The sequence below is a fragment of the Ctenopharyngodon idella genome, unplaced genomic scaffold (genome assembly GCF_019924925.1).
Source record: "Ctenopharyngodon idella isolate HZGC_01 unplaced genomic scaffold, HZGC01 HZGC01CH25, whole genome shotgun sequence".
Taxonomy (NCBI): domain Eukaryota; kingdom Metazoa; phylum Chordata; class Actinopteri; order Cypriniformes; family Xenocyprididae; genus Ctenopharyngodon; species Ctenopharyngodon idella.
This window is the reverse complement of record NW_026138716.1, coordinates 310,994-323,863: the sequence shown is the minus strand read 5'-3', so window position 1 is coordinate 323,863 and position 12,870 is coordinate 310,994. Positions and strand designations below refer to the sequence as shown.

At 36.7% G+C, this 12,870-nt stretch overlaps 1 protein-coding gene across 23 annotated transcripts in view; it reads right to left on the bottom strand.

Moving 5' to 3' along the window:
- LOC127507914 (cytoplasmic polyadenylation element-binding protein 1-like) overlaps positions 1 to 12,870 on the bottom strand; it is a 119,363-nt gene that overhangs the window by 57,814 nt on the left and 48,679 nt on the right. For 13 of the 23 annotated variants that reach the window (XM_051885331.1, XM_051885328.1, XM_051885327.1 and 10 more), the window contains 2 exons: positions 12,716 to 12,810; positions 12,552 to 12,632 (listed from right to left, as the gene is read on the bottom strand). The exons of 6 other annotated variants lie outside the window; for them this stretch is intronic. In XM_051885331.1, the coding sequence (XP_051741291.1) occupies positions 12,552 to 12,632; positions 12,716 to 12,810 (176 nt within the window). Of the gene's footprint in view, positions 1 to 11,762; positions 12,023 to 12,551; positions 12,633 to 12,715; positions 12,811 to 12,870 lie in introns of those variants that run through there. 4 more of the 23 variants (XM_051885313.1, XM_051885334.1, XM_051885332.1 and 1 more) reach the window with 4 other exon arrangements.

Genomic DNA, 12,870 nt, shown 5'->3' with positions numbered 1-12,870 from the left:
GAAGCCCCACTAGACGCACCTCTATAAGATCAAAGAATAAAAAGCAAAGAAAGTGCTAATTAATGATGGCTTTGAGTAGCAACATCACAATAATCTCATTCGTTAGATTTCAGATTGCATACCGTGTTTTTGCAGTGAGCTCATCGACCACAACCTTGGCCAGGAATGCATCTGCCGGAGTTTTCATCCGGTAATGCTTCTCTGCTGTTTCCGGCGTGTGTCCCAAGAGACGTGCCACCGCATTCCTCTGCACCTCCGGCAGATTTTTAGCAGCCGTCTCAAAGGCTGTCCGAGCGTCGCTGCTGGTCACATTGGGAATGTTGTATCTAGGACACACAGCAACATAAGTATGCAAAACAACAAGGGGACCATGAACAAATTTGTGTACTTTAGATTTTGTAAAAAATGATACAGATATGTATAATGGCACTTACTTGGCATGGAATCTTTTCAAGTCGTTGCAGGGGTTATAAATTGGCCTTCCAGTACTTGAAACAAAAAAACTCTGCTCTGCTGCTGCATTGTCCACTGACTTATTACCTTGTAACATCACCGGCCGAATCTCATCGAAGTACAGGCCAAACCACTGGGAAAATAAATAAATAACACTCACACATTAATACATATAGCCCTGTAGTCCTGCATGCCTTTATCCACAATACATTTAATCTGAGTGTAATTTTGAACTTAAACTCACATGTTCTTGGTCATCAGTCAGCGGTACTTCTGCTATTTGCGACGCGGCCGTTTTATGCTCCTTCACCGCCACGGAAGCTCCGTTTGGATGCCGGGTTCTCCCCTTCCATTCCTCAACCTGAAAACAGACAGTTGTGTGCTTTCAATGACAGGCGTCACAAACACTCAAAAGGTACACGCATCTGTGAAGCACAAGATCAGGAGGCATATGGGTAAAGGAAAATAAAAGATGCTGTTGTTACTAAAATACACTTACGGTCATATTCGTAACAACCCCTGGGCGTTGTAGAAGTTTAAGCATAATTATGGCCTCAAGATAATAGAGGACAAGCAGACGTTCTTTTTTGCTGAGTTCCTCCCCTGAAATGGCTCCTGGACCCTGAAGTTTGCCCATGACAGCCAGGAAATCCATATAAGCAGCATCCAAGATTGTGATGCAGTCAGCCGGAAATTTTTCCTTGCCGTAGCCGCGGAACCTGAGGGAAAAAAAAAAAATAGTAATGTTGAACTTGAACTCACCTGTGCTTTCCATTAAATAGATAAAAAAAAAAAAGAGTAAAAAAAAAAAAACTGACCTTTTTTGTGTCTGCTCCTTGTTGACCTTCTTAGACATCCCAGCCCGTATGCCATCCAGAGGATCAGTGAAGCTCTTGCAGTCGTTGTACAGGCTGGGATCTTTGACACGGATGCTGGTGCTGGTAACAATGTACCTCATGAACCTTGAAGAGAGAGACAGGAAGGGTTGTTACAGTCAGAAGACGAATAATCATCCCATAAATATTAGTTGAAATTCAGATGAGATGTTTACGTTACACAGTACTGACCTCTTGAGACTCTTCCAGTAGTTCAGCACCGTCTGCTTCGAGAGCTTTGTCTGGGTCAGTCTATTGAAGTACTCTCGCACTTTCTCCACCTCCCGCACAAAATTCAGGTTCGGCTCACTGGGGTCCACGTAATACATGAACCTGGAGACTTCTTCCACCTGTAAGTATACATTTCACATTAAAATCTGCAGGGCTGAATATAACACAGGTTAACATGTGACCGCAGCACACAGTTCAGAAGAGCATTTGTCTTCACATTTATTTCTTTATTTTTCTGTGTGAAAGCGTGAGTGTGTGGGTGACACTTAAAGGTATCTTTTCTTTCACTTACCTCTTGTTTGCTCTTTTTGTTGCCCAAGTCAACACGCAAATATCGATTAAATCCCCGAAGGAGGGGGTGATCGATGGAGTGTTTCTTGTACAGGCCCTTTTTTGACATCTCCACCCTGACTTCATCGGTCCACCTCGGTCCCTCAGTGCTGAAAGAAAATAAACCAGGTGCTCAAATGATTGTGAATATGTTCAAGAGAAATCATGTCCAATCGCTGCACATGTTATCTGAGAATGATGATGTGAAACTTTACCTCTGATAGAACTCTCCAGAGCTCTCCTCAGACGATGGCTCGCGGTCTGGCTCCTCGTCTGGCTCGTCCGCACCTTCTCCAGGGCTTTGAGGAGCAGATGTAGCTGGAGAGGGCGCAGGCAGCGGGGGGGCCGGGAGAACTGGAGGTGTGTTCATTACAACCAGGCCCTTCTTCTGCATCTCCTCTAACAACCTAAGGAAATAAAATACATAACAGTGAATACACACACACACACACACACACACACACTGAGTATCGCACTGCAACAGGACATGACAAAGGAGCAAAAATTTACACACCTGGCAAGAGGATCAGCAGTTGCCAAGATGTCTCGAATACGCTGGTAATCCCAGAAACGTCCCTTGTGGGTAAATTCAGACATCTCTTTCTTGGCTTCAATCACAGTGGCCTTTATCTCTGCCTCTGTGCGGTCGCGCATGCACGCCGTCCTGAGGTGCCCAGGAAGGGAGCGTGGAGCCTTCTTGCAGTGAGGGCAGAGAAAGTAGATCCTGCTGTGGAAAGAGCTGTGCGAACAATAAGAAGACCAACAGTGGTTTAATAATGCATCTTCAAAAACAACCACAAAAATATAAATAAAACACACAAGTTGTAGTGCCAAGATGCAAATGTGTATGTTTGAAAGCTTTGGGTCACCGACTCCACTATCCCCAAAATAACATTACTGAATTACTCTCACACACTTAGTGTGAGATCTGAGATCTAAGATCTTTTAACAAATAAAAACAAGGCAGCTATACACAGCAAACTCTGAATTTGACTACACATTGGAAAACTGAACTTTCTCAATAAAAGAATGAAACTTTTCCTTATAAAATGCTTGTTGTCAGTGGAGTCAGTTTGTGTCACAGGAATGATCACAGGAATAAATTACACTTTACTATATATTCACACAGAGCTGTTTTAAATTGTAATAATATTTAAATACAATATTACTGTTTTTACTGCATTTTTAATTAAATAAATGCAGCTTTTTTTGTTTTTTTTTCAGATGTATTTAAATATAAAATATTATATAATCTATAATAACACTAAACAGGCCTATTTTATGTTTCCTCCAAACAATATTTTCTTAATTATCAAGCAGAGACATGAAAGGTCAATGAACAACATTTATGAATTGTGCGTGGCACATGAATGAGGAAACCAAATTTTTTAATCAATAATTCAAGAAGGTCCATACTTTTAAGCTCTTGATTCTAACTTGTATTTGGCCAATGAAAAAGTTTTTCTTGTAATTGTTTAACCATGGCATTTGTTATAATGTGGATATAATTACAGCTAGACCATCGATGGCTCCTCATTGCATGATTAGTGCAATTTTAACATTTTTCTTTCTTTTTTAAAATCTATTCCCTTAATAGATTATATATTATAAATTCTTCAACAATTTAGTTAAAATGTACCACAATAAATACAATAGAAAGTGATAAATTCTAGTAAAGGTGGTCATAAGAAGTTTAAAAAGCTTGCAGGATCATCATCATGTTTTTCCCCTCTTTTCTTATAGTAGCTGTCTTTAGATCATGTTTGACTTTCTCCATAGCGTTTTCAGGGTGTCTACAGATATGAACAAGTTAAATTTAAGACTTTTTAAGACCTTTTAATACCATCTTACATAATATTTAAGACCAAACCTACGATGGAAATACACACACACACACACACACACACACATATATATTATATATCAGGCATGTGATCAGCTAGAGATAAAAAAGCAGGAAAATCTGACTGCGCACCCAAGCCATGCCCCCGGCACTTCTTCTTCTTCTTCTTCTTCTTCTTCTTCTTTTTTTTTTTAAATATATATTTTATCACATTAAAAGATATGTCTTAAATTGCATTCTCTTTTTTAAATCTTAACACAAATGTTTGAATTGTATCATTGTTCCACAAAAACGTTAAGCAGCAAAAACTGCATTTTAACATTGATAATAATAAATAGTGAATGTTTCTTGAGCAGAAAATCAGCATTTCTGAAGGATCATGTGACACTGAAACTTCTCTTATAAACTTCTGAATTATAAACGATTCTAATGACGAATGTTTCGTTCCCAAATGCAAATTTAAACGTCACAATCAAAGTAGCACTTACAGTGAATCGAAAATGAAAACACAGTACTGTTACACAAACTACAGACTATTATTGATATAATTACATCACAGCCGTTGCGAATTTTATATTAAATTCTCAAAAGTTACCGGGCGAGTAACACGTTTCAGCGCTGATTCTGGAAAGTCCACTATCTCTTTTCAGTTATCAGAAATTTTAATTAGAAAATCATAATTTCATATGAAGCTTTTGGTTGAAGTCACTGGTATGACCTACTTTATTGTTAGGAAACTTTAAAACACTAGAATACAAATGGATTAAACTACTTAATTTAGTGAGTATACCAAGATTGACAATATTTGTCATGAAAATTGTCACTGGTGTTACCCGTTTATAGATAAACTTTATTCAGAGCTATTCATTTAGTTCTTTTGCATAAAATAGCACTACGATTACGTGATTCTAACTTTTCTTCTCATTGTTATTCCTCCTTCGGGCACGTATGGCTAAATTGAGTGCAGCTGAGAAGCAGCGACTTTACAGACATTTTTAAAATGTTGTTTATGATCTTTTACTGACTGCTTGGTGCTACTGTTTTTTTGTCTGTCACATTAAATAAAATGTGTCATATGTGACATGATAATAATTTTACATCCATTGAATTCTGCTACACTCAAGATTTAAGATTTAAAGGATTGCATCATTACTTGTTTATAACTGTTTTTTAAATGTTTTCATTGTTATAGCAAATACATGGTTGTGCAAATGAACTAACATCATTCAACCACACTTTTAACTAACCTGATTAAAATAAATAACACGTGCTGAAAAAAAAAAAAAATTGAGAAAAAATATTTCATAAAAACGTTTAAAATTGCCAGAGAAGTATGGTAACAGCAGTGACAAAAAAAAAAAAAAAAAAAAAAAAAAATGGTACATGCGGTCTTTAAATAAATGCACCAAAAAAAAAAAAAATCATTAAGCTGTCATTTATGTGTATTCATAAAGTCAATATAATAATGTGGTCTAAGTTTAAATGTTAGAAAAAGAAATACATTTTAAGACATCTTGCCATACCAAAAGTGGACGTTTCTGACCCACTCACACTAGGCACGGTTGCCTTGAACCGAGCCCGAGCGCAGTTGTCCCCGACCCGTTATAAACCCAAATACACTCGAATTAATTACATGAATTGATAAGTGTACTATCAAAGTGTACTATCTGTCATCATGATGACAGTAGCGCATACAAAATTAGTAACTGTTCCGTGCTCAGGCACGGTTAGCGCTCACACTGCATGCGAAGCGGGCTTTGGGGGTCAAAAGCGCTCGGGCACGATTGCGTGAGTGTTTGAATCCAGATCGCGATATTTTTATGATTAATCATGCAATTTTATTGCGCTATGTTTTTTGTGCTGAATACGTATGGTTTTCGGAGGCTATTGAGAGAATTAATACAGAAATCTCCTTTATTTCCCTACAAAAAAATCGAACCCATTTGAACTGGAACGCCGTCCCCCCCTCTAAATTCACTCCCCGGACGCTTTAAAAATGCTTTTCTTTAGTTTTTTTTTCTTCTTGTTTCCAGTCCAGATAATTTAGCTTGTTTCAAGCAAAAACTCACTTAATTTTGATTGTTTTTTTCTTCAGAAAACAACACAATACTTTTTACTTATCTAGTAAATGCTTCTTTGTTTAATATTTTTTTTAGATTCTTGGACTGGAAACAAGAAAAAAAAAATAAATAAATAAATAAGTAAAGCATTCTATGCGGTGTAGTCAGATAATAGATAGAAAGTACTTACCTTTCAGAAGCCATTTCAAATGCTGAATATCCAAAACAAGCTGTTACTGGTCACAAAGAACAGATAATTCTCCAGATGATACTGAAAACAACTCTTGTAAGTCTTCACAGTCACAAGCAATAGACTGATTTCCAGATAAAACTGAAAAATAGCTGTTGGTAACTTTTCACAATGATGTCCAGATGAAGCGGTAGAACAACTGTAGCTTCCAGCAGACAGACACTTAACCTGAGTTTATTCAAAACGACCAATCGCATCTCAGCACCCAACAGCCCCGGATCAAACAACCAATCAGCATCCTGCAGCCCATGGCCAGGTGTTGATGGCCCATCACGCCCTACTGCTTTAGTTTAGTTTAGTAAGAAAAAAAAAAAAAACTCTTTACCTCCTTTCATATAATAATACGGTGTCTTTGAGGTCAAGTCAAGCCTTCACAGAAACCAAGATAGATATTTGATACACATTATAACTCTGTAATAAATCGCCTATTCCAGTAAGCAAGGGAATAATTCTAATAATTTAATGTTATACATTTAAACATTTTTGTGTAGAAAGCGATATACAGTTATATAGTTTGACTGTTGTCTTAAATACTTTATCACAAAGCTGTGTTAATGTTTCCACTTCATGCATTTACATGTTCTTTCATAAGTTCTTTCATAAGTGTGACTGTAATCTCATTTAAAATGACAAAAGCATCTTTTGTCTGCTGGCTAATGCTGAAATGTGTGACTCCATTAACACTACAGTCATTTATCTAGTATACTGTCGTTTACACATTAGAGACGACATTTGTCACTCCAGTTTATGATTTGCCTGATAAATGACAATAATGTTTAGTTTTAAACAAGTGTTTGACAGTCAAATATCTGTGTTTTCCTGTTGTCTGCAATGCATACGCCAAAGTCCGATTTTGCATGCATTTGATACGCCAATCCTTCCCATTAACTTTGGTGGAGAGCAGATGCGTCCAAATATTTTTTTCCTTTTTTTTTTAAATGCTTTATTCAGTAACAAAAAAATAAACAATTAAATAAAAATAACAATAATACATAATAATAATAATAATAATAATAATGACAGTAGCAAGAAAATCAGTAAAAAACATACACATTACAAAACAAAATTAACAATAGTACCAATAAATAAATAAATTAATAATAATAAACTAAAGACAGATAATATAAGGATAAATAACTATATACACAGGGGTATTGAAATCAAATCCATATCTCTAATTACAAAATAAATACAACGATTCTTAAAAAGGATAGAATTTCAAGGCCTTACAACAGTCTATAGTCTTTTTTGCTTTGGAGTTCCTTACACCCTCCAATGACTTAAGATAATGACAAAGCTCAAATTTAATTTGTATCAAACTAGGTGTATTTTTTGCCCATCGACATTTATGAATGTGATATCTCCCTAAAATAATAAACAAATTAAGAACGAAACAAATTTTCTTTTCTAAAGGCTTATCATAAAAAAATAAAATATTTTTGTCCTCCAGATTAATGTCAGTTCCAGAGATCTCCTTAAAAAAGACCTCAAAATCACACCAGAACAATTTAGTGCAAATACACGCAACCTCATGAATCTTATTGGCGACACAGTATCTCCTGGAAAATAAAGATGCGTCCAAATACCACGCATCATCTTCAACAGCAATGACGTCACCAGCAAGGCTCAGTTCGCCCATTTCACCTGATGAGCGCACCTATTCAAACAGGTAAGTAAGGGCAACAATCTTAAAAAACTGTATTAATAAATGAAAGTTTTTAATCATGTGACATGTGTCTTCAGGTTTTAGACACGGCTGACGACAGCACAAGAGCTACAACCTGTCACTACAAAGCCAGAGTAATGGAGCAAGCACTTTAATCAATGATGAACCAATAGTAAGCAAGACCAACCCACCTAATTATCATACATGACAAGAATAAATATGAAAATAAACTAAAAAGAATTTGAAAGAAAGAAATGTTAAAATAAATAAATCTGGAAATAAATACATATTGGAATAAATAACTATAAAAATAAATGAATGCATAAATAAATATCTTATCTCCTGTGTATCTTGATTAAAGTGCTTCAGAGTGCAGACCTTTTTTGTATTCTGAAAGCTTTAACTTTTTATGCTAATTCTCTTAGCAGAATTGTGTGCCTATGTTTCATTTCAGCTTGGAAAGCTGATTCAGCTGTGCCTAAAACTGGACTGTCTAGCTTATGCAGTACAATGTTAAACAAAAATGATCTGCTTTCTCCTTGTGCCGTTTCACTGTACAGCACAGCAGATCTCGTCAACATTTAGAAAAGCAGACTAAAGAGTAAAGATCATCAGGCAGCCTAGTAAAGCTTTTTTTTCACTGTGGAGTTCACTGTGGCCTGGGTTCAAATCTGACTAGACTAGACTAATTTATAATGTTGAAAAATGCCACAAAGTTGACCTTTTTTTTTTTTTTTTTTTTTTACAAACATAAGACTGACCTAGCAACCGAAGGCATATAAACGATTAAATACAACTAAGCTTTGTTTTCATGCTCTGATGTAAAGATATGGTCTTCTCCCGTTCCTCATTTACAGCTTTTGTGTACGCCTTCATGTATCTTTCTTCACAAGCATTGTGATGTGCTCTAAGTTTCTGGGGGCGACTCAAGTGACAGCTTTGAACCTACAAAACAAACAAACAAACAAACAGAAAAAAACACAAAGTTTTAAAGTTTTTTTGGAAGATCTTCTTTTGATACTTTATTAAAAACATTTTCCATTTTGTTTCCTCCTACTAGTTCTAGGCTTAAACCCCAAGGGAATATCAGTATGTTTTGAGGAACGTTCCTGTTTACAGTTGGAGACAGGGCCAACTTCAGCCTTGAAGAAGCTGTGAATCATGTGTATCTGTGTATGTGCGCTAGTGTTCTGTGTCTAGGTCCTGTATTGGTATCAATGGACAGATGGCATTTGGCCGGAGACCTGAAGACGTCATGTCATGACCCAACAGGACATCCAGTACCTAAATCCAGGGTCCCCTTGTCAGCATCCTGACGAATGGAGATATGCTTCTGACTATCTGTCCATGTGTCTATTTTTCTTAGCCAATCAGAATCATTTTAACCTTGGTAATGACATAGTTAGTATAATTGTTGTGGAAATGTGAATGTACGCAGAGCGGCCTACAAACTCCGTGTGAGACTTGAAGCTGGCTTCTGCTGATGAAACAGCAAATGATTCTTCAGTAAAATTTTCTTCTTGGGTGGGGCCGATAGTCACGTTGGGGATTTTTTTTAAAGTAAAAATAAAATGACAATGTAGATGTAAAAAGACATTTATATTAAATTTATGAATAATGAATGGAACCAAATTTGGAACTATTAAGGAGATAAAATAAATAAAATAGTTATGGATGAGGGATGGATGAGGCCTCCACATGAGGCCAGACAGCTTCTTTGTTCTTAGATGGTTTCTTGCATTTAAACCGGGTGACTAAACCATTTCAAGGCTGTGGTGTCATAGATCACCTGCTTGTTTAAAACTATTTCAACACAAACCAGGAACAGCTTAAGTTGTAGCTAACATTAAAAGGAGTTTCATAAACAGTTATTATCAAAATGTGAACTTTTTTTGGATTCTTACAAGTGATTGAAATTAAAGGTGCAAAACAGAAGGTGAGTCAGGGCTGTTGTTATCTGCTTGCATCACGAGGGCTAGGGTACACAAGGTAAGTGCACTGCTGAGAAATCCACGTGTGCGGAGTTCTTGAGCCATGAGAGAGAGAGAACGAGCCGTCTGAACCAGCCAATTCCGGAGCTTTTTAAGAGAGCCGGGGATGGAGGGTCTCCACGTCTCGAGTCCAAAGCTCAGAGAGTGAAAGCTGCTCTCCAGTCAAAACTGCAGGTTAATGTTACTAAAACTAGACCAAATGAGACTCCTCATCACCACATTAATTATGTCACGATATTAAAGAACTAATAAAGTGCAGAAAGTCCAGCTATAATGATGATTTTGTTTCTATCTGGTAGCTGTCAGTTTGCTGGTGTTCGTCTTCTACGCGGTGAAGACCAAAACTCGAGTCTGATCGTGTCCTGCGTGTTCAGCGGTGCTTCTGTCATCTCCTGGATGGACGGAACTTTACCCCACACAACTACGGTAAACCCCAGTATTCATATGTAATCTTGTAATACTGCAACTAGTTTCACATACAAAGAGGCCAGCCAATCATAATTCCAAAAGTTTGGAATAATGAAGCTTTTTTTTTAAATCTTTTTGAAAGAAGTGATTAAAAATTACAGTAAAAAAGTATTATTGTGAAATATTGTTACAGTGTAAAAGAACTGTTTTAATATTTAAAATAAAATCCTGTGATGGCAAAGCTGAATTTTCAGCATCATCACTTCAGTGTCACATGATCCTTCAGAAATGTTTCTTCAAATCATATCAGAATGATTTCTGTTTGATCATGTGACACTGAAGACTGGAGTAATGATGCTGAAAATGCAGCTTTGATCACGGAATAAATTTACACTTTACTATATATTCACATAGAGAACAGTTTGTTTAAATGGTAATATTTCACAATATTGCTGTTTTTACTGTATTTTTGAGCAAGTAAATGCAGCCTTGGTGAGCAGAAGAGACATCTTTCAACAACATTTAAAAAAAAATCTTAATTATTCCAAACTTTTGACCATTAGTGTACATAGAGAAGTTACATAATAAATGTACAGTATCAAAAAAGGTCTAGAGACTGGAAAATAGTTATAAAAATACTAAATAATGACCTCAATGAAACTTTGACTAACATTATATGAATTCTAAAAAATAAATAGGAAAGTGTAGAATATGGGTTCTTTAAACAGTTTCCACTGGAGTGGGCCATCATGGGAAATGTAGTTTTTGGGCAGCTGGTGGACTCCAACTGTGCCATACCTCTGCTGATGGTGTCTGCGCTCCTGCTGGCAGGAGGACTGGCAGCTCTACACCTGCCTCAAACCAAACAGACTGAACTGACAGGATACAGCCAAGCCAAACGTGGGGTTTTGGGACCAAAATACCAAACCAAAGAGCCTGACAATATGCAGATTTGCCTTAATGTTGCACAAGTGCAATGTGAGAAGTCGGCCATGTTTTCTGTACTGAAATCTTTAGTAAATTTAATCTTATTAAAGTCAAAATCTGTCCTCAACCCGTTTGATTTCTGTAATCTGATGTATTTGTATAATAAGTCATAGAAATTATAATCATCATTGTTATTTTTAACAACTTTTCAGTTCATTTTTATGGTATTAATGAATTTTAATAGTTTCTAAATGAAATCATAGGATATCTAATTGCATAATTCTCTTTTGATTTTTATTTATTTTATTTTATTTATTTATTTTTTTTACATTTTCTAACACTTCACACGGAAACACAATTCTAGGGGTGAAAACTTTTGATCAGGTTGAAGATGTCTACATTTTTCTTATTTTGTTGAAATATAATTTTTTTCATTTAGTACTAATTTTTTACCTTGATCATCAAATTCAAAGGTTTTCACCCCCGGCTCTTAATGCATCATGTTTCCTTCTGGAGCATCAGTGAATGTTTGAACCTTTTTAATAGTTGTGTTTGAGTCCCTCAGTTGTCCTCGGTGTGAAAAGATGGATCTCAAAATCATTCAGTCACTGCTGGAAAGGGTTCAAATATGCAGAAGATGCTTTAAAACTGAAGAATCTGCAGGAGCTGGAGGATTTTTCTGAAGAACAGAGCTCAGCACACACAGTATCAAGAATCAAGGGTACGTAAACTTTTGAATGGGGTTATTTTAATAAATTGTCAGTGTTGTTGAATTTAAATTAAAAAAAAAAAAAAAAAAACGAACTCTACATTTATTTGCAGTTTATATACAGTAAAAATAAATCAATCTGTACTCTTCCCCACGCCAGTGCTGGGTTTATTTGGTGTTCAGGCCCGTCTATTTGCGCATAAGAGGCTGATGCTTGCTGCTCACATCCAGAGAGTGCTGTGAATGCCAGCATGAGCGACAGTGGTATTTAAAACAAGCCTGAAAAAAAAAAAAAAAAAAAAAAAGAGTTGAAGAAATGTACATATCAGTGCAATACATCAGGAGTGTGGTTTGTTTGGTTGATGCTTTGTACTCTAATCATCATTTTTAACAGTACTGACACGTGACATTTTTATTACTAAAGTAAGATTGTTGAACAGCATATCTTGCTTCTGTGTAGCAGCATAACCAATGTTCCCCATGTATGGAGCAGAAACAACACATCATCCTCCTGCTTTGGTTTCTCCAGCGCTGGGAAGCTTTTCTAGTATTAACACGGGGCCTAAAACTTTTGCCTGATCATATAATCCTTCTTTTCCAATGCTATTCCTCTGACTTTTTAATGTCTATCAGCCATTTCTCTTTCTTCAAATCTCCCTCTTGCTCAGTCTAAGCCCCCTACTGGTGACTGGCACTCGGTCCGATCCACTTTCAACAGCGTTTCTCAGAAATGCACCATTAAAGGGCAGAATCATGCTGAAACTAAGTTAACTGAGCTGTAACTCTTGATGCTTTACAGCGTTCATACCTGGGCCCTACAGAAGAACGGGCCGGGCTCACTGTTACATATTTGGCATATGGAGTCTTCCAGATACGGGTCAATCTGGATCTACAGAGGGAACAGAGAGAGAGTGAGGTAAAGACAGTGGGCTGGTCTTTGAAGCTGTATATTTGAGTCCTGCTCTTCTGTACCTTCTTGCGAAACCTGCAGGTTTTTATCTGCACAAACGCTGCAGTCACGGCTTTCAAGTAGCTCCCCTCATACCTGAATGTGACCTTGCCAGAACCTAGACGAACAAATGCAACACATTCACTCTATGTGTGTAGAAATATCCTTAGGGTGTGTT